Source organism: Arctopsyche grandis, chromosome 11, assembly GCF_051622035.1.
Source record: "Arctopsyche grandis isolate Sample6627 chromosome 11, ASM5162203v2, whole genome shotgun sequence".
Lineage (NCBI taxonomy): Eukaryota > Metazoa > Arthropoda > Insecta > Trichoptera > Hydropsychidae > Arctopsyche > Arctopsyche grandis.
Genome location: NC_135365.1, coordinates 19,361,599 through 19,384,323, shown reverse-complemented (window position 1 = coordinate 19,384,323; position 22,725 = coordinate 19,361,599). Strand labels below are relative to the sequence as shown.

Here is a 22,725-nt window from a genome sequence, read left to right as displayed (position 1 = left end):
TAACTCTAACATTACAAATGCCAGCGGAGTAGCAATATTTATCGAAAACCAAATTGTGCAAAGAATGGTAGCACGTAGTTCTCTTCAGTAATATTATAACAAGCCGAGGTGCAACTCGTAAAGAATATTTGACCTCGTTCTATGGTTTTTGCTGATTTTCTACGTAACAAGTTAAATTTAGATTGCAATTTGTGTTTCATTTGTTCACACAGCTTGCAAGCACAAAATGCTATATGCGCATTGTATGTTAATATTGGTAATAAAAAAAAAACGACAGATTTAGGCCTGCAATTTAAGAAATAAACGAATTATGTATTATACTTGTAATTGTAAATTCATCAAAATGTACTGGATAGTAACAACTTTATATTAATAACTATTAAGCCAAATATTTTCAGCAGCCTGTGAAGTTCTGCTGTAAAAACATCAAGCTTAAAAAAGGAGAGGAAATCCCTTAGGTGAAAAAAATAAAGATAATGTCACGTATGTCAAAAATCAATGGAATATACTAATTAATACACTATTGAGAAATAATTATAAAAAGTATTTTCCTACACGCTTTTGCTTGTAAAACATATGTATATATATATTTTTAAATATATATAATAATAATAAAAATCCCTCTCCAAAATTTATAACTTTTTTGTTTTTCTTTACTAGATAATGATACACATAATTTACTTTTCATTAACTGGTTTATATGTCAAATTTTCTATGTTCTAAACCGTATTCCACGCTAGATGATTTAATTTCTCAACACAATATATGGTTAGAGATTACTCAGTTGAGAAACAAATATAACATACATAAATAATATATAATTTTCAAATATTTTTAATGAATCTCTATTAGCGGATATACACAAAAATTAAGATAAATATACAAATAAAAATATTCCAATATATGTAACTAACCATGCAATATGTATTTGTCTGCTGGCAACATCAGCAAACTCAAAATAGAATTAATTTCTCAAAATTCGAATAGTTGACATGTATCGACATTAGATTCTCAATGTCAATAATATTAGTAGGATCTCAAATGAGCAAATATTGGCAGTGAGAATATTTAGAAACTAAGTGCTCCCCCCCAGATTTTATGAGGATACAAAAATATACATCATGCCATTGCATAAGCTAACGTACTTTTACACACACTTGAGTATGTCAAGTTTTCAATATTCTGGTAACGAAAATGACGTCTTCATTTACTTAAATATTGTAATTACCATTGATATATAAACGTGAGAAAACATGATCAATAACCATTTATGCTGAATAACCTGTAAATTCACACACATTAAGTAATTAGTACATTTATTGAGGAAAAAAAATGCTCAAGCCATTCTGACGTATGTTTAACACATTTTACTGTTGTAAAACGTTATCCTTTCCGAATTGTATTAGTGGTTCCATTTACTAATCCACCCCTGAAACGAAACAAAATTGTTCATAACTAAAAGTAACAACTTTTTGAGCAATTAAAACAAAACAAAACAAAACAAAATAATTTACCTGTTGTTTATCGGGAGTGTGATGGTGAGGTGGTGGCTCCCAATGTGGCAAGGGTGGAGGTAAATGTGTTAAATGAGGAAGAATTGATATCCCACTACCACTAAAACTCTCCACCTATAAAATATAATTATAAATTCATTGTTCACTTGAATAAGTTATTTGTAAAAAACAAACGAAAAAATTCCAAAGATTACACATTTGACTTTAACATACCGGATATCGATCCATATTCATGTCCTCGTATGGTTGTTGATGAATAAGAGGGTGTGGATGTTGATGTGGTGGAGGGGGAGGTTGATGTGGTGACGTAAAAGGTTGATAAGTTATCCATTCCTCAGGCCCAGGATGTCCGGCCGCTTGTTGTTTCCAAGCGCGTTCAACCCCAATGGGACGAGGTGGCATTTTTCGTGACTCTGGATTCTCCTCACATCCTCCGTTCAGCTGCACAGCCGTCACATCACCACCTCCGGCAGAATCATTTTGAAAACCTCCACCAAATGACGTCCAACGGCTCACCGATGGCATAGATCCGATATTATTTGTCCCAATTGGACCAGACATTTGGTTACGGTTTTGCTAAAAATAAAAATAATACATGAAAAATACTATTTGTAAATTTTAGTACAATAAAATGCATTTTGAAAGGAAAAGTACCTGAAGATATGCGGGAGGTAAATGATGTTTGGGTGGTGGTGTTGAAGGGGGTGGGGGTCTTTGTTGATATGCATTAGATCCATGCCCCATCAATAGAGCATTCAAAGAACCGTTAGCACCAGCATTTGAATTATTTCCACCCTGTCCAGCGAAACCACTAGGATACATGGATGTCTGCAAAATACAAAATATTATACATAAAAAAGAAAAAATAGTCGCAAACCAAAATTCATATAAATTTTTCTATCAATACTTGAGATGAGTGTTGAACCATTGGAGGTTGTGGAGGTTGATTGAAATCAGGCGCACGCGGGTTCAGACGAGATGGTGGTGCACCCGAAGTCGGCAATGCGGGAAATCCTGCAAGTCCTGTATTGTTATCATAACCAGTCACTCCTGCAGCCATGGACACTTGCTAAAAGACAGAAAAACATCAATGTTTTAACATGTATTTAGTTAGTTTAACGAGATAGAAATAAAATATTTACCATGAGGTTATGATTACTTCGTGAGGTATCTGGATATATAGGACCATTACGATTTATGGAATTCATTTCCATGGTTCCAATAGCATTGCCTACATTCAAATAATAATAAAAATTATATATTGTTAATAAATCTTTATTTCTATATATATTAATATATATACATTTTTTTTGAATGATCGAATATGAATGTACCTGAAGCGGATGTGGGTAGTCCAATCATGCCCACTACAGATGCTGTTCCCCCAACCATCGAGCCGCTCAATGGCACAGGTGGTCCACCAGCTCCCAACATTGAATTCCCCATTGTTGAACCCATAGAGCCAATGGTTCCTATAGTTGGAGGATTGATAGGACGGGTAATTGCTAAACCTGTTTGTGTTTTTAAACCTAGATTGAATAATTATATTTAAAAATACCACATATTTGAATTCTCGACATCTCTACTATTGAAATGAATGTGGTACACAAATCTTGAAGAAAAAAAAACTAAATAACTCTTTTTTCAAATTTGTCTCATAATAAAGATTTGAACAGAAAAGTTTGTTGATATAAATTTTTTTCGTACCTGCTTGAATATCGGTGAAGGGTTGGTGATATGTATGTGCAGGTAAAGCACCTGGAGGACTTGTGCTATGTGAACTAGTACGAGACGAATGTGATACTGGTGAGCACCCTGCAGTTCCTCGATATCCTGGTGCTTTTGATGCGTCAACCTAATACAACGAAAATTAATCATAAACAATATAATCACACATGCACAGACGAAAAAATATTGCATAAGATTTCAATAAACCTAAAATATTGTATAAGATTTCAATAAACCTAAAATATTGTATAAGATTTTAATAAACCTAAAATATTGTATTACATAAAAAAGACATACCGGTGGGTTTGAATTGGTATTTGAATTATTTTCAGCTGATACTTCTGGGTGCGTTCCCCACATTCCCCACTGTTCACCCTTGAATTTGTCACCTTTGAATAATGAATATTGTTGGCCAGTACCAACTCCAGTACCCCCCTATTTTGAAACAAACAAATATATAAAATCATTTATATTAAAGAAAAAACATACTAACAATAGTCAACACAACGCATTTACATGACGTACAATATTTTGTGAAACATTTCCAGCGTTTGAGGTGTTGATATGCAAAGCATTGAAATGTTGTTGCAAAATTTGTTGAGTGGTGGCGGAAGACATTGTCATAGATGAGGATGTCGGTGCTTGCACAAAGGAAGGACTAAAAGACATTCCCAATTCAGCAGATGATGACGATATCTGTGAGATAGGAACCTGTAGTTAAAAAAATAAATGTATTATTTATATTGTCCTTGCAGTAATTTTAAACAGTAAAACACCGACGTGTACCATATTTGGATTGGAAAGTCGTGCCGATTTCCTATCGTCAGATGATGAAAGTGTAGTTGTGTGAGATGATATAGGAACAGGACAAGTAGATGGCCCACTGGATGTGGTCTGTATAGAGCTGTTGTTTGAACAACTAACCCACTGATGATAAAATGAAAATCAATGTAAGTCAGATGATTAAAATCAGATAGTCACGAATACTAAAATAATATATATATATAGAATAATACCGAGAGTGCTTGACCACGGACAGGTCTGGCGGCAGATCCCGATGACGAGATGATTGCAGAAGGTAGTGGGTGAACTGCCAAATGTTCTTGCACCGAATTGGTCAATTTGGCTGCAAAAGAACCACCAGGAGGAGCGGATCCTCCGACAGCATTGGGGCCTCGTCCTGAAGTTATAATTGCAGAAGTATAAGACATTGTAGTCTTTGTAACACTTCCACTACTTCCATGTACCAATGAAGCCGAAGTTTGATGTTGAGGCATTGTAATTGTATTGACAAATCCACTGTTTTGCTTTTCGACTATTGAAAAGTAAAAAATGGAAAATATTCCTTTATTCATTTCAGAACTCAAAATTAACAAAGACATAAAGTTATTGTATTACAGAATTATAAAAACAACTTCTACAGAAATATTAACGTGAAAGAGGTTTATCCTTTGAAATGAACTCAAGAATATAGAAATTACAGAGCTTCAAATTCAACCAGACATCTTCCGACTACCTTATAATTATACGAGCACACATTACTATAAAATATTCATGCAAAAAAAATAAATGTATCGGTTAATAGAAAGTTAAACCATACTATACCTTGAGTCATTAATCTTGGTGCAGGTGTTGCCCGTACAGTAGAGGTTTGTGGGAATGGTTTGTTGGATATGGTAGAGATGCCAGTAGTGCTACTAGTAACAGTTGTTGAAGTGCCAGATTTCACTCCATTACTTGCAATAGTCAAAAGTCCTGGCACTTTACTAGTGCTACTTGCGGAATGCGGTACTACCTTTGACTTCACATTGACCTATAAAATATTGTTGATATTATTAGAAAAACTATAAGATCCATAATTTACTTAGAGAATATTCCTTAAACTGACAGTCTTTTCCCAGATTGAGGTGAGTGTTGATGTTGGACCTTTAGGTCGGGGTGGTGGGAGTATTTGCATTATGTCAACATCTGGATCTCTAATCATTGTTGCGATTAATGAGTGTGCAAGCTTTGTTGCTTCCGGCGAGCCCCTAGTAAAAATGATTTTTATTAGTCGTTCAAATATAGAAGATAAATAATGTGCATTTTAGGGAATACACCAAAATACAATTTCACTTACTTGATGGTAATAGTACGTTCTCCTTGCCCTTTGCTTTGTTTTTCAACTTCAATATGAGCTCCAGTGGCTGCACGAATAGCATTGATATTACTGCCAGCACGTCCGATAACTCTGGATATTGCATTTAAAGGCACTGATACTTTTTTGCAACTGAAATCAATTTAAATAAAAATATAGTAATCATAAAAGAACAAAAGAAAATAATTAAGAAATATTGAAAAATTAAGTGATTGTGAGCTTTGTTAGAGTAACAATTCAATATAATTTTCATTTTAAACTGATATAACAATGGTTGATTGACAAATATGATTCAAACAGTTCCTGGCCTAATTTATATAGATCCCAAAAAGTTAAAGAAATCTTACCCATATTAATTAAATATATACAAAATGGTCACTGTTTGATAGAAAAAGTTATATTTGAAATTCTAAAATAACATTTATGTATATACTTTTTATCGAAAACTATTAAGGAAATTAAAGAACAAGATAAATCTAAATTCATTTAGAGATCGAAAGAAAAACAAATGGACGATTTATGTAGGCAATTATTTGATTTAAAGCTCCAAGAACAAGATAAAAATACTGGTTAGTTATTTTGTATGTGCTAAATAAAAAATTATTACCCAGGATCTACGGAAGATACTTGAACACTTGATTTTCGCACAACTTCTTTCCATTCTTCTTCTCTCTTTCCACTTTGTTTCGGACTTTGAACTTTTGTTGAATTTACCATATCACTTGAATAACTACAAACCGAATACCAATTTATTAAAAAGTTATCTCTATCACAAACCACTTTTGGATAATACGATGAAATTGGAAGCAAACAAAAAAAATATTAAGCTTTGTGAAAATACACATAAAAACAAGCAATAAATGAAAAAATAAAACATTTGGTGTTTATCTTACTGGTACTGCTTTTTTCCTTTAGCATTTGACGTAAAGTGATTTTCATTTCCAGTGGCTTCAAAATCTTCTCTATCAGCTGGATGACGACTGGATTCAAATATTATACCTTTTCTAGGCACGCTTCCCGCTTTGATATGAGATGCAATATTACTCATGTTCACTGCCTTTGAGTCATCATCAGGGCGTCTTAAAAACATTTCATAAAATTAGTAATAAGTATGAAAATATGTGTTTAAAATGCTATTTGCAGAATTATCAAAACTCACTTGTCTCTTTTATCATTCTTATTTTCTCCTAGAGCCATTGTCATATTACTTTCAACGTTAGGTTTCTGCTTTTCTTTTCCTTGTTTGTTAGTGGCAATGTCACCAACAGAATTATACAACAAAGGTGCAACATTTTCCTTTTCTTGTTTTGTATTCATTTTATTATCATTATTGGTACTTAAATTACTTGACGACTTATTTTCTGACTTGGAAACTAATTTACTATCAGTTTTTTGACCAGATTTAGATGGAGGTTCTGATTTATCTATAATTTTTTTATCAGTAAGATTCGGATGAACAGTAACACTAATTATGGGTGATGAAGATTTCTTTTTCTTTTTACTCTTTGATTTATCTTGAGCTTTCACATCACTAGAAGAACAGGAACCTTGAGAATTGGCATCAATTCCAGAATCTCCCTCCTCCTTATCAGTTGGTAAAAGAGCTGGGGAAGGCATTTTCTCTCTTCCCCGACAGCTTCCTTCTTCCCTTTCACTATCATCTTCCTCAACATCATTCTTTTCGTTATATTCAATAGTTTCATTTTCTTCTTGAAACTTTCGCTTTTCCTCCTATAACCGCAAAATTTTATTATTAACTATCAAAGAAGCAATTTTAAAATGTATCAAGACAAAAGAAATACTACAACACTAATTGGGAATGTATAAGAAATTAAAAAAGTATGAATATAAAAAGTTGATCATATAAACTAACACAAATGTGTACAATACAATAGACGAAAGTTTATTGTAATCTACAGATACGAAAAGAAAAAATGATTTTTGATGACAATAATTTTACGAGGTTTACATTTTTTTTACTTACCTCCTTTACGTTTCTTATATTATAAAAATGTATCAATTTAAGTAGAAATATATTACACATACCTTTTTCTCTAATTTCTTCTTCTTCTTACGTTCTCTACGTCTTGCTGCAGCCAATCTCTTAGTTTCCTCACGCGATCTCTCTTGATCTAATTCTTCCAAAAGAATTGAAGCGTTTTTGTTTGCTTTGGCTGCTTGAGTCTCTTTAGCAGCACGTATAGCTCGGACACAATCGTGACATTTTTCCAGTAACTCTTTGTCAGAAAGGGTACAGATGTATCGTGTCATTTCCTGATCAGATGGAAATTGGGTTACAACACCTACCATCCACTTAACAGTCTTAACATGACCTCTACGAAAAGCTGCCATCAAACAGGAAACCTAAAACGTAAAGAATGAATTATTACCAGTCACATTATTTATTATAAGTAAATATTATTTATAAGTACAGTGATAAAGAGAGAAAAGATATAAAATCTCATTACCTTTCTATTGTCTTGCGAATCAATATCTGCACCTGCATTGTACAGCATTTCTACAACACTAAGGTGACCACCATTGGCAGCTAACCACAAAGGAGAATTACCTTTTTTATTTTTAACTTCAACGGCAGCACCCCTAAAATTAAAATATTAGCATAACATGAAGAATATAAAAGAGCACATATATGTACATGTTTATTATAGCAATCTCCAATTTTATTCTACTACTGTATTTATTACCTCTGTAAAAGAAGTTCCACAAAACGTGAGTGTCCTTTATCAGCAGCAATTGTAAGGGCTGTATCACGAGATGAAGGGACAGGTGTGGCATTGACATCTGCGCCTTTTTCCAAGAGTACTCTCCCTACTTCAACATAACCTCCAGAAGCCGCTTCCATGAGAGGAGTTAAGCCAGTCTAAGTAAAAAAAAAAACTGACTCAGTACACAGTGAATATAATTTAAATGAATGACGATGTAAATTCAAAGTAATGTAACCTTTGCTCGATGTTCAACATTAGCTTTTCTATCCAATAATAAGCTGACAACTTCGTGTCTTCCTTGGAAACATGCTAAAGTTAAAGCAGTGTTTCGGTTTGTCTCAATCTGAGCATTTATGTCAGAGCCCATATCAAGAAGCAATTTGACAGCAGCTGTACAAAAGAAATACATTCATGTATACACGTGTCACACAATAATTAAATTAATAAATAATGTAACGTGAAATAAAAAACTTACTTGTATGCCCATTCATGGCAGCTAACATTAAAGGAGAAATGCCTAATTTACTTCCAGTTCGAGAATTAATTTCAGCTTGATGATTAAGTAGAAGTCGAATAATATTAACGTAACCACCACTTGCTGCTAATGATAAAGGTGTATAATCAGAGACGTTTCGGTGTTCCTTATTAGCTCCTCGGTTAAGAATTAATTCTACTACTTCATAACGGCCACCAGAACACGCTAAAGAAAGTGGTGTATCTTTGGTACGTTCTGACTGAGCCTCAATATCTGCACCACGGTTTAATAATATTTCTACGACCTGTAATAAAGAATTCAAAAAATAAATAGCATTTTCATCATACATATGTATTATAAAATTATTTCAATATTCGTACTTTTTCATGACCAGCTGTAGCAGCCAAAATAAGTGGAGTGAAGCCTTTCTTGTCTCTGTGTTCAATGTTCGCGCCACGATTGAGAAGTAGTTCTACGAGTTCTTCATGACCACCATTACAAGCTAACGTTAATGCAGTGTCGTGATTCGAATCGGTTTCACTGTCTACTTCTATGCATGAAAAATTTCCAGGTGGTGGTTGTGGTTGTTGCCCAACTTGCTGCTGTTGAACCATTTGCTGCTGTTGTACATGCTGCAGTTGCTGTTGCTGCTGCTGCTGCTGCTGAGATTGTTGTTGAGGTTGAATTTGTTGAGGTGTTGGTGGTTGGGTTTGGAGTTGCTGCTGATGCCCAATCCCACCGGATACGAACTGCATGTACTGTTGAACTATAAATTAAAACAATTTATCATTAAATCAATAAGAAAAACAAGCAAAAAGCATAATAAATGTTAAACAAAAATACCTGGTGTAATATGCTGATGATGAGATAGAGTTTGAGTAGCTTGAGCTTGATGGTGAGGCGTTGGTGGAGACAAATGATTAAAAATGACAGAGTCTAATAATTCCTTTTGTTGTGGATCCGTTTCTAAGACTACATCCAAAAGATCTGGTTGGTCGTGCAATCTCTTAAGAACAGCCATCGGATTTAAGGTTTGCAGATTTCTTTCACACTGTAAATTATTTGTTGACCCTTGGTTGTTGCTCGACAAAGGATAATATTCAACCATGGATAGCTCTTGTGAAAGAGGCATCCCGTGTAAGGAACCATCTAAAGGTTGAATTGCTTGTAAAGCATCCAAAGGTCCTAGCGATTGAAGAGCATTCTCCAATTGCAGTGCTCCATCCAAAGGTCCCATGGCTTCAAGAGCCTCCTCTAAGCTTCCAGCTGTACTTATTTCAATAGTGTCTTGTTCTGCTGCATCAACGGCTGAGAGTGAAATTTAAAAATATTGTATTATAAAATTCATAAAGGTTTATTAATTTAACAATATTTTTCAATAATAGTTCACTTTTGGTTTTACATACCAGTCGCTACATCGTCGAGACTAAATTCATGTTCGACTAATGAAGATGACCCAGAAGAAACAGTCAGAGGATTTGGAAGTGGAGGACCTGATGTACCGGGACCAGAGTAAGTAGCTGCTGCAAGAGCAGCAAACGCATCGGCAGTAGCTGCTATTAATTGACGCCTTGCTTGTTGTTCTTGGGCACTCAATCGTTCCCCCTGTATATTTAAAAAAAAATCATTATTATTATTACTCCGTCGACTTACAATATCATCATGCATATACAAAAAAATTACTGATTCCTGAATGATTTCGTAGCTCTTTTGCTGCAAGATAAGAGATACCAAACTCCTCAGTTGAACGGGTGGAATTGTCAGCAGGGAAGGGAGAGTTTTCTGAAGGTGAGCAATTACACTATTGAGATACGAGAAGTTTCCCATTGGACTATTACTTGTTGTTCCACTATTCGGCGTCACTATAAAATAAAAATAAAATGTATTCGCATACATATCAAAGATGTATATTTTGTAAAATATTATGAAATGGAGTCATACCAGGTTGACTTTGTTGCTTTGAAGATTGTGACAAAGGCATGGAAACATTCGTAATAATGCTAACTTGCTGAGGGTGGATGTTCGGAAGTAGCTGCAACTGTTGGCAAACACCAGAAGCCTTAAAAATAAATATTGAAAATTAATTAATATTATATCTTAAGAGTAAAAATATAATACATGTCATAGATCAAAATATTGATCATTACCGTTGAAGTTATTGGTGACGAATGATGTAAAGATGATTCTAATTTAGTTAGGTGATCATCTTGCAATAGTTGTTGTTGGTTCAGCAGTTGGGCGGTCTGCTGTTCCAACAAAACTTGTTGCTGAGAATGTTGTATTTGATGCTGCTGTTGATTTTGCGGTTGCGAGAGTTGTTGAGGTTGTTGCTGGATGTGCTGGTGTTGCTGTTGATGGAGTTGCTGCTGTATCTGTTGTTGTTGAAGTTGGATCTGTAATTGTTGTTGCTGTTGGTGCATTTGTTGATGCTGCATCTGCTGCTGTTGTTGAAGTTGTTGTTGCTGTTGCAGTTGCTGCTGTTGTAACTGTTGGTGTGGCTGTTGTTGCTGCGGCTGTTGTTGCTGCTGCGGCTGTTGTTGCTGCTGCTGCGGCTGTTGTTGCTGCTGCGGCTGTTGTTGCTGCGGCTGTTGTTGCTGCGGCTGTAGCGTTTGCTGTTGTTTGGGCTGCAAGTGTATTTGGTGTTGTAACTGTTGCTGTTGAATTTGCTGTTGCTGGTGTTGAATTTGTTGTAATTGTTGAGATTGAGGTTGATTTGTAGTTGGGAGTGTTTGGAGATGCTAAAAAACATTTCAGTTTAACATTATAAGAAGCTAAAAAAAATTGTTAATTTACTACGAAATTTCTAAACGTAATTAATTAACAGATATGTTGTAATAATATCGAGTTAAAAATGTAAATCCTTCAATCAAATAAGCTGATAGTGAAAGCACTGAGATAAGTATCTAAACATAATAAAAGAGTGTATCGTTTATTTAATAAATATGCAAAACTGGCTTGACATATGTATACATATAACCCTATTGAAAAAAAAACAACTCCTAAAATAATGTAAATGGATTTATAAATATGAAGAGAACCTTAATCTGTCTTTGGCAATTCTGGTTAGAGTTTGATGTTTGTTGTTCTAATAACACTTGTTGAGCTTGAGCTGCCAATAACTTTCGACCATTTTTTCCTTCTTTTTTAGATACAGGCTTCGCTTTCGGTCTATCCTGAATTGCAGTATTCTAAAATAAAATGTCATATTGTGTTGTTAATTAACACTAGTCACTCCAACTTTTAAGAATATATCCGGTATTTTCACTATCCAACTGTGGTTCGATCTTAAGAAAGGTTTGAAAATTAAAAATGGTCCATTTACCTGGCTAACTTGACTGGCACTACTAGTAATATGGTGGGTATGAGTAGGAAATTGATTTGTGGCTGATGAGGTGGGTAGTCCTTGTTGTTGGGGTTGTTGCAACACATACTGCTGGAATGCATTTGTATATGCACCTACCATTATTCCTATTGAAAAAAAAATTAGAAATTAAAAACATATTAAAATAATCTGATTGAAGGCAGTAAATTTGATACAATGTGTATGATATACACACTTATTTATAAATATCAATATTAATCATGAATTGCATATATGTACAAATCAATATTAATTTAAGAGTGCATGTATGTATGAAAATACATACGTACTTGTTTTTTCTGTTGCAAAAATAATTGCAATGCTTCGCTTTTGCATTTTGGTATATATGTATGTTACAGTCGAAGTGTATTTTCAGTTGTAATATATTCCAACTGGCGTTTTAGGTCATTCATATTCGAATTCAATTCAACTAGTAAATCATAACTCTACAAGCGCAAATACACGTTTATTAATGCGCGCCAGTTGAGTTCTGATAGTTCTGATGTTTTTACGAATGATTTAGAATTCAATAATGCGTTAATATTTGCTAGGTATTACGAATTACGATAATGAGTATCGTAATACGATGAGTCTCAGAATATGTTCAAAACAAAAAAAATGTGACTTTCCAACTCAATTTACTTGTCGAGTGACGTTTTCACGATAGCCTGACCTCCAACCTGGTACCAACTTATAATTGAGAGGTATTTTCAGTTGAAATATATTTGGTTGTAATTCACCATATGAATCAACTTACGTGGATTAGATGGAATATATTCCAACTAGTCAAAATATATTACAACTAGAAGATACATTTCAACTGTAAAATATACATTTTTGGACAAAACATAATTTCAAAACCACTGCTATAAATTTATTAGAATTTACCTGGCTGAGTAAGATCCAATGATGAGTTACTATTTTCCATTTGATTGATTTGTGAATACATTGATCCATTAGCACCTTTACCATTCAGTTGGTGTTCCACCATCTAGAATGCAAAATTATATTTATTAGTCCCCAAATGTCAATAAACTTTATATCACATTTAATCTATTGAATTACTATATTAACTTATTATAAAAATGGAAAACGGTTTCCTATTGCTATGAAAATTGTACTTAAAATGAAATATGAATATATATGACATGGAAAAAACGACAAAAATCAATACATGTGTTTACAGTCCAAGTGTTCACTCGGGTTCGTTCATGAACATATTAGTTTGTTCATACACTAACTATAGGTTTTTGTTTAATTGCTTAAAGTCAAAAGCTATCTTAAAATAGATTCCCACCAGATGTCGCATGAAACTTTTAGCTGTCAGAATAGCGAGTATTTAAAATGGGAAATCTTGTGGAAACCGCATTAAAACACTGCTATAATTCCCATTTATGCTAATTATTAAAACATTTCAACCCAAGGTATGCACGCACAGAAGACAGAGAATGAAAAATGGAGCAAACGATTGAGAATACTTAAATTTATGCCTAATAGTTAGTGCATGAACAAACTAGCTCGTTTGTCGATTTGTTCTATTGTGTACAGTAAAACTGGCCAGATTGGTTTATGAATGAACAAACTAATATGTACATTTGGACTGTAACAAATACATTGTTGAATAACCGAACATTGCGCATTTAGAGCTCATTACATTAATACAAATGGCAATTAGATTTCATTGTACAGATTCAGAATTAGACACAAATATATCAGACAACAAATACACAAAAAAAAACTGTTGAGAATCTGCAGTACCTGAAGTTCATCTAAAATTTTTTTTTTATCAAAAATTTGTTCTTCTTGAGAAGCTTTCTTCTCTTGATTACTAGAATTATCATTTTCCGGACAGTTTGGATGTTTATGATACTTCTGAAACTATTTATAAAAAATTTAATTAAACTTAACGTTAGGATACTAATATTTTTGATATTAAAAAGTGAACACTTACATCTTCGAGGTTTGGAGGTGACAACCGATGGTATCCTGGAGTTAAAGGTGCAGCAGCCGGTAAGGAAAAACGTGGTTTTCTACTGGCCACTTTATGCTTTCCTCCACCTCCAGAAACTTGCTGCTGTTGCTGCTGCTGTTGTTGTTGCTGTTGTTGTTGCTGTTGTTGCAATTGTTGCAATTGTTGATGTTGCTGCTGTAATTGCTGGAGTTGCTGTTGTTGTTGCTGCTGTAATTGTTGTTGTTGCAATTGCTGTATTTGTTGTTGGTTGGGCTGATTTTGTTGTCCCATACCAAGAACGGGTGGAGAATCAGTTCCGTCATTTTGTGGCGAAGACAAATACAGAAGCCCATCATTCCAACCTAAAAATAGTCATTGTTTAAGAAAATAGTAAATTAATTCTGTTAAAGATTAAATAATCACTCATAACCAATATTGTAGTTTGCATGCAGCTATAAAATAATTATGTTAAACTTAAAAGGATTTTTTTTTTGATACTTGTGAAAAGGAAATTGATAAATTTATTGTTGCTATATTATTATCCTTTTAAGACACTTTCACTGTTGCTAAAAACGAAACTATTATCAATTACACAATAGATTACATTGAAATGAAAATCAGTAAAAATGATCAAATGAAAGGCTGATAAAAAGTTAATTTAATAAAAACTTAATCCATAAAATAAAGCAAAGAGAAAAACCAAAAACATAATTTGTCAAAGAAAAATAAAACAGTGTCTTTTATGATCATTGATCATTGGACAGATTTTACGAAAAGAATTGCCCAAAAAATATGCTAGGTATAAAAAAAATATTTTGATTTGAACTAAATTTAAAGTATTAAGTCAGTTTTACTTCGAATTTCTCTGAAACTAGTTTACAATAAATTGAAATAATTATAATGAATTATGTAATATTAGCTAAGCAATCGTATATTTAACTCAACCACAACAATCACTATCTAGATAGATTTTTTTTAATTAGCACGCTCAAATTAAAACGCAATAACTACAAACATAATATGTATTATAAAAAAATGTTTCCGTTAATCAAGTTTAGAGCACAAAAACATAAAGTAATAGAGAAAAACGAAAACAATAAAAAAAAAAAAAATAGCAGTCATAATTAAACATATAAATTGTATTATACAAAGAAAATTAATCACATGACAAAATAACACAAGATAAATGTGCATAGATGGAATTATATATCGTATACGTGTTTGTAATTTTGGTCAAAAGCAGAAAAAAAAATGTATTTAGTAATAGCTAGTGTAAAATTAAATAATAATCAAACACTAAGTGAAAAGGAGTGTGTTATGTCTTGCTATCAGACAAGTCACGACCTATAGCACTGACCTTCTACATAATGAACTTCTTCGGGGTTCAGAGGCAGCAGGTGCTGAGGGATGGGCATGAGCGGCTGCAGCGAGCGCGGGAAGCCCATGGAGGAGTATAGTCCCCCGCCACCCGCCGCTCTCCCCTCCTCAATCACACCTACAACGCCCTCGCCCACTGCTTAAATAAAATTTTCTCAATAAAATAGAATCGTAACTAAAAACTGGAATGCGAAAACGCGAGCAAGTCGTGTAAATTTTAGCTGTCTATTCTTAAAAATTGTGTAGGCAAAGGTATGTATATTCACGACATAGTCGACCAAGTGTAGCCAATGTGGGTATACTTGGTGCATATTGAACATTTGCGCATGTAAGCAAGCTCACATCAAAGTGTGCACACTTTAGAATTTGATTTCATTGATAATCCAATCGTATTCTAAAATTCAAATCAGAAAAATGAATACGTACTTGTAGACGTGTGCTGCAACATCTGATGAGGAGGATGGCCGGACGGTGGAGGAGCCGGAGTGCTCATGATTGAATGCGGATAATCGAGCAAGCACTCCACAACGCTCGTGTGCCCTCCCCTAGCTGCTTCGATCAACATTGTACTATTGTCCTTAAGTTTATGAAATGGGTCTGCGGAATTGGCAAGTAGAAACTTGACAGTTTCTTGGTGTCCACCGGCGCACGCCAGACTGAGCGGAGTGTGATCATTATTGGTGGTTGTACGATTAACATCGGCTCGTTTGTCCACGAGAAATTTCACCGTACAAAGATGACCGGCACGGCAGGCCTACAAATGAAAGATAGATATATTAAACTTCTTAATAATAAAATACCGAGGCAAATAAAAATATCGAATGAATCTAACCTTCATGAGAGGCGTGCGCCCTCCTTCAGATTCATGCTCCAAATCGGCACCATACTGCAACAACAAATCTGCAACATCGGTGTGACCATTTTCAGCAGCGTAAGTGAGGGCAGTGTCTCCAGTTTGCGTTTTCACGTGAACATTGGCATGAGCCGACTCCAACAAGTATCTCACTAATTCCAAGTGTCCTTCTTGCGCGGCTTCCATGAGTGGTGTGGACGCACCGAGTTCCATATCGGCGCCAGTTTTTATCAAGAAATCTGCCACCTATAGAAACAAGCACACTGTGCACACCAATCTGATAAAAGCATAATAAAATAAAACGAAAATGAAATTTACCTCCAGAAAACCACCGCAGCAGGCAAGAGTCAGAGCCGTTTCTTGAGTCTCTTCTGTCTGAGCATTGATATTCGCTCCATGGTTTAGTAAAAGTCCTACCATTTCCTCATGCCCTTCTCTAGCTGCCTCCATCAACGGTGTGTATCCTTCATCATTAACCTAAAAACGACATTTCAATATCACACCGGAGTCAATAAAAGCACACTACGAACGAACAAATAATTATAAATATAATATTCACTTCTTCTATATTCGCTCCACGTTCCAGAAGTAGCATTGCAAGTTCAACGTGTCCTCCACAAGCAGCGAGAGTAAGCGGACTTTCAAAACTGTCGGTCGGCATGTTCACCTGATTTTATTAAGCAATAAAACACGTTAATAAAAATATGGACCAATTCAATATAGAGAATAAGACATGAAACATATACCTGCGCTCCGCTGTCTAGCAACAATCGAGCAACTTCCACGTGACCATCCATAGATGCTTCCATGAGAGCGGTGTGCATCTCGTCGGTCTTGTGTTCTTGATCAGCACCTGCATCGAGTAAAAACCTAACCATGTCTATGTGACCTTTATAACATGCTAAAGTTAAAGCGGATTCTTTAAATTCATTCGAGTGAGTATTAATACCGGCTCCATGTTCCAAAAGAATCTAAAATGAACATTAAATATTAAAATTATGAACAAAGAAAATTCCTACTAAGTTCCATGTAATTTATAATTTTAATACCTTTGCAACACTGACGTGTCCGTTGGAGGCAGCTTCCATGAGTGGCGTATGACCGTTTTCATTATGATCTTCGACATTTGCTCCAATCTCTAAAAGGGCTGCGACAACTGGTACATGGCCTCCGGAACATCCGTACATGAGGGGTGTGTTTCCTTTAAATTTGAAACAACACATTGTACAAACGGTCAAAATTGGATAATGACATAAATTGAATACATGAACTTCAAATACCTGAAGATGAATGAGCGTTGACATCGGCTCCGTGAGCCACAAGCAATCGTACAATGTCTGCATGGCCAGCGCTGGCAGCTTCCATTAAAGGTGTGCAGTCGCCTTTGATTCCACGATCTTCAACATTTGCATGCATAGCTAGTAATACTTGTGCTAATTCGTAGTAACCAGCCGAACAGGCCAAAGATAATAATGACTCGCCTTCTTCTGTCGTTTCGTGTACGGATCTACCCTCTGTAAGTAATTTTCGCACAGTTCCTACATCACCATCAGAGCAAGCTTCTGCTAACGTGGGCGCGCAGTCTGAAGTACTATTGCCAGTTGTGCTACTGAATAAAAAATAAATAAAATGCGACATGAAAGAGCAGTTCAAACAATCACAAATTTTACTAGTGACATTTATACCTCTTATCAGAACTATGAACACGGGGTTGGTCACTGCGCATTCGCGTTAATGCCGCAGCAGCTTCATCTAATGCACAGGACACAGAGGACGTCAACCTTTGCAAAATTTCAGAATCAGCCAAGTACTTTTCATCACCAGTGGATAATTTTCCTATACCTATAAATATTAGCACAAGGAAGTCCATTTGAAAGAATTAAGTAACTAAAAAATTTGTTTAGATCTGATTGATTAAATACCGGCTGCTTCTAAAACAGCTTCCAATCGTGCTTGCGTTTCAGGATCAATAATTCTTTCGTTCCCGTTCGGACAGAGAACACCGGCCGCCTCTAATACGGCTTCTATCGGAGCTTGGCCGTCGTGTAAAATAGTCCTATCTGTGCCTTCCGGACACATGAGATATTTTGTAGTCTCATCTGTAGCCTCCGATCCGTCGTCATCTAATTCAACCTATAAACAAGATAGAGGCATGTCAAAATTCTGTCACGATGAATATTACACTCGAGGAAATTGAAGGATTTTATGGATAGCGAGTTTTTTTTTAATTTTTACATTGTTATTATAAATTTTGTAAAAATAAGAAGATAAGAAAATAATCTCTATCGTGATGTATTAAGAATGTTATTTTTTATAAAGATACAGAAATTTTTATTTTAATTTCCATAAAATACAACATTTTTACACCCAAGATATAATAAAACAAAACTAAATATAAAAAACAAAAACAAAACAAAAAAAAAAAACCAGAAACAAACACATACAGCCATAGCAGGGTCATTTGTAATATAGAACGTTCCCAGTTAAATAAAATGATCGTATTTATTCTTTAGAAATTCCAAAGACGCACAATGGAATACATGCATTTTTAGTCGACGAATATTGGCAAAAACATATCCATACGTATGCATCACCGTAACATGCTAGTCTTTACTAAGATTACAAATTATGTCAAACTTTGGCATGCATTTCTTATATGCAAATAATATTTTGGCGCAATGTTCGCGTACAAAGGGGCAAATTTAAAAATACAACACGTGAAAGTACAGCGACGGAGCAGCCGAAGTGTATATTTGCCAAGAACATGGTACAAATATTCAAGTTTGTATTAAATCAACATATATACCGCGAGACAGAGAGAGAGCTGGTTAAGATTGGCAACGATCACACACTATAAAATATTTGAATTTGTTAAGGCGAAAATTACCCATAAATAAAAAATAAGTTCGTGTCCGTGTTTTATTTGACTTGAATCGACTCCAGGAGCATGCAATGGGCAAATCGAAAACGGACCACGAACCAATATTGTTTATTTATAATGCAGGTATTAAATCGGACAGAATTTGAAGTGCAACGAGAACGAAATACCTTCACACTTACCAACAGGTCTGGCCTGCTAAGGCACAAACAAGCCAGCAAGATCTACAAACATTACAACAATTACATTTTAAATGAAGGCAGACACATATGGAAAAGATATTTATTTATTTATTTATATTTATATATATTATATTATATATTGCATTCTTATATAGAGCAACTTGTAAATTGTTGCACGCGAATAGTGATCGAAATATAACAATGGATTATTATCATTATTAAAATTTTCACCACACAACGATGTACCTGCGATGCCAAATTGAGTGATTTAATCTTTACTGAATCGTTCAATTAGTCCTCGGATATTGAACGTTCTTGGCAAATACACACAATACATGAAAAAATATTACTGAAAATAGTCAATAGATAACTGTCAATTTTTAACTGTGCCATGTCAGCAAAATAGTACTCAATTTTAAAATAAGTTTGCAGCTTCACATAGTATAAATATTAAAAAAAAAAAAAAAATGAGGCGATTCGATTAGAATAGTATATGCAATATTGCACATTTATACTGCAAATAACCACCTTTTCGCTCGTTTAAACACAATAAATGAGTACTTAAGAGTAACCTATTTGTATATTTCCCTTTGGAATACACTTTCACGCGCACACTACACAATGTCAATTACACCCATTACAGTAATTACCTGTAGATATCTAACCTATGTAAACACGTGTTTTTTTTTTATATATATATATATATATATATATATATATATATATATATATATATATATATATATATATATATATATATATATATATATATATATATATATATATATATATATATATATATATATATATATATATATATATATATATATATATATATATATATATATATATATATATATATATATATATATATATATAAAATACCGATCATTTTAAATGTCAAGGATATTCGTATTTATTAATATGCTGTATATAAAAAAAAATCACAAAGAAAGACGCAACTATACAGTTTTCTATGAACTGACAGTATAAAAAGTAATTAACGTGGTTCTTTACAAAACCTGTTTTCGTATAGAGCCTATTCAATATAAAGAGGAAGAGTGCACTCAATGTGCTTTCAATGCAGTCTTTGACAATTTTTTACGAAATTCAAAGTAATCAGGCGAAGACAGAGTGAAAGAGATCATTAGACTGTCTAACAATGAAACATTCTATACAAAAAAAAAAAAAAAAACGTGAAGGCTCGGTTTTGTACAATTTTTTATTTCTATTTATGATAAATATTATTAGAAGGAACAATTTAGAAAGATGTATTTGCAAAATTATTTAAATTATTTCTATTTCCAAAATTATTTAAATAAGAAAAGGTAAAGGTTATCAGATTTTTTCAACAATGAAAGGAGTTTTTTTTGAGCATTTTTTGCTTTTAGTACAAATTTTTAAAAATAAGTAAGATAGACCAGTATAGAAAGAGCATAAAATCAAAAACACAAGAGCAAATATGATCGAAATTACAGGCACTTGGGCATGGAAGGAATAGAAGGGATTAGAATAACCTAACAAAAAAATTAATCAATTCCTTATTTTTGGATCTTTAAGGCTTTTGCACAAAAAGAAAATTGGACAATGGCACAAAAAAAAAAAAAATAGAAAAATGTTCGAATCGTCCAACAACGAAACCTAGACAAAAAGGATTCAGATTCTGCAATATTCATGGGGTGCGGTTTGAAGTGAATTCAGCATTGACGATACACAAAAGAATGCAACATTACATAAAAAATAAAAAAAAAATTAGATGACGAAAAACATTCCACCTATAACAATGAAAAAAAATCAACAATTTTTTTCTACAAAAAAAATAAAAGAAATATTTGAATAGAACGATATTAAGGTTGCGCAAATTTGATAAAAGTCACATTTCATACATTCAAAAGAGTGATTTACCACGGAAGGGCTCAAAACCAAGCCATTGCACAAAAAATTGCACAAACGTCCACAATCTCACACAAGACATCATCCATCACCGTGTGAACATACGCTAAGGCTCGAAATGAACACACACACTCGCACACACATACCACCAATAATGGAGTTCAAAGTCTCCCAAGCACGCCATCGACGACCAAATCACACAACAACGGGAATCGGGGGGATAGATTCGTTCGAAGACGTCCATCAACACACACACACACATACACACACTCGTATAGATCCGACGATGCGTAAATTTTGACGTAGTTTTTCGCCGTTTTACGACGCAGCTCTTTTCGACGCGCGTCGAAATTTTGACATTTTTTGCGCGAAAGTGCACGCGCGCGCACACACACACACACACACAATTGGGGATAAAAATTTCTCGATTTGGATATATTTGGAATGCGAGAGAAGGAACGTGCACGAGTGTGCGTGTCAAGTGTGCGTGTGTGAATGCGCAAGAGTATATATATGGGTGACGTTAACACATTGCGACCTACAAAGTGGTGGGCATCCGGGGGGCGAAGGGGCGGAGGCGCGCGGGGGTGTTGCCGCGTGTCGGGACGAAGTGTCAAACGGGAGCGCGGCGCTAGAGGGCGCGCGTGCGGGGGCGGAGGGTGCGGGAGGGGGGCGCGGTCGAGGGGCGTAATCGGGGAGGGGTGCGGGGAGTGCGAAGAGTGTGAAGAGTGTGAAGAATGCGAAGTGGTGTGAAGAGTGAAGAATGAGAAGTGATGTGGTGTGGTGTACCTCTGACACGGAGTCGTCGTCGCTCTCCTCCGAGTCAGCGGCCAGAGTGGTTCTGAGCCGGCAGTAGTCGTCGTCGGGGAGGGGGGCGTCGGCGTCGGCGTCGTCGTCGGCGTCGAGGCTCGAGGGGGCGCCGCTGTCGGGGGGCGCGGGTGCGGGCGCGGGGGCGGGGGGCGCGGTCCCGGTGTCGGCCGCGGAGTCCGCGCTGCCCGCAGACTCCGCGCCGCATTCGCCGCCGTCGTGCATATCCGTAGGGCGGGGGCGGGGGCGGTGGCGCGGCCGGCGGGGCGGAGGCGCGGGGGGCGCAGAGGGCGCGGCGGCTGCGGGGAGCGGGGGCGGTGCGAGGAGCGCAGTGTGGTCGGCGCGGGTCACGCGCGGGCCGCCATGTCCGCCACTCGGCAGCCCGGATGGCTGACGCGGGTGCTGCCCTCTAGCGACGAGACCGTTCGACGCGCTGCGATCGGCGCGCGCTCTCTCGGCCGAGCGGCGCAACCTCGCCCACCCGCGACCCGCAATCCCACACGCCGCAACCGCCAAATTCAAATCGATCGTCGCCTCTCCGACTCCACCGTTCCACTCTCCACTCGCCACTCTCCACTCTCGACTAGACTGTTTCCACGGAATTTGTCAGTGCTGCCAACCTCCGAATTTCCGTTTAGCGCTTCGCTCGCTCGTGCCGACGTGCCGTCGTGCGCAAACGGTGCGGCGGCGACGCTTTTCCAGGAAAATTCTAGAACGCACGCCCTTCTGTGACTAATTCGTCCTTAGGACGTCGTATTTTTGTCGAACCCCCTTAAGAGGGCTGGACAGCAGCGCCTTGTCCATACAGACGTACTTTACTTCTCCCTTCCTCAATTATGGCAC

At 35.8% G+C, this 22,725-nt stretch overlaps 1 protein-coding gene across 1 annotated transcript; it reads right to left on the bottom strand.

Annotated features, from left to right (window-relative positions):
* Positions 1 to 655: 655 nt before the first annotated feature.
* On the bottom strand, positions 656 to 22,101 carry mask (multiple ankyrin repeats single KH domain). The gene is made up of 46 exons (XM_077441536.1): positions 21,865 to 22,101; positions 19,183 to 19,224; positions 18,045 to 18,255; positions 17,808 to 17,964; positions 17,403 to 17,731; positions 17,172 to 17,323; positions 16,869 to 17,093; positions 16,682 to 16,789; positions 16,441 to 16,599; positions 16,102 to 16,368; positions 15,696 to 16,023; positions 15,250 to 15,405; positions 13,893 to 14,254; positions 13,700 to 13,819; positions 12,830 to 12,932; positions 11,903 to 12,048; positions 11,619 to 11,768; positions 10,728 to 11,318; positions 10,522 to 10,639; positions 10,264 to 10,442; positions 9,987 to 10,185; positions 9,424 to 9,888; positions 8,961 to 9,346; positions 8,581 to 8,884; positions 8,341 to 8,495; positions 8,085 to 8,260; positions 7,848 to 7,980; positions 7,426 to 7,743; positions 6,539 to 7,110; positions 6,273 to 6,458; positions 5,987 to 6,109; positions 5,362 to 5,511; positions 5,131 to 5,272; positions 4,848 to 5,055; positions 4,259 to 4,557; positions 4,029 to 4,169; positions 3,768 to 3,953; positions 3,540 to 3,677; positions 3,222 to 3,369; positions 2,849 to 3,043; positions 2,657 to 2,745; positions 2,422 to 2,583; positions 2,169 to 2,342; positions 1,728 to 2,090; positions 1,515 to 1,628; positions 656 to 1,429 (listed from the first exon to the last, which is right to left on the bottom strand). Exons 3-46 carry the CDS (start codon positions 18,199 to 18,201, stop codon positions 1,403 to 1,405), a joined length of 9,360 nt encoding a protein of 3,119 aa, XP_077297662.1. The 5' UTR covers positions 18,202 to 18,255; positions 19,183 to 19,224; positions 21,865 to 22,101; the 3' UTR covers positions 656 to 1,402.
* Positions 22,102 to 22,725: the final 624 nt, after the last annotated feature.

What these genes read in the sequence shown, in the direction of transcription:
- mask (XM_077441536.1), bottom strand. Translation starts at nt 18,201, where the DNA reads ATGTGTCCGGAAGGCACAGATAGGACTATTTTACACGACGGCCAAGCT. An exon ending in GTGCCAGTCAAGTTAGCCAG is followed by an intron (nt 11,769 to 11,902) that starts GTAAATGGACCA and finishes ATTTTATTTTAG; the next exon opens with AATACTGCAATTCAGGATAG. An exon ending in AAAGGAAAAAAGCAGTACCA is followed by an intron (nt 6,110 to 6,272) that starts GTAAGATAAACA and finishes TTCGGTTTGTAG; the next exon opens with TTATTCAAGTGATATGGTAA.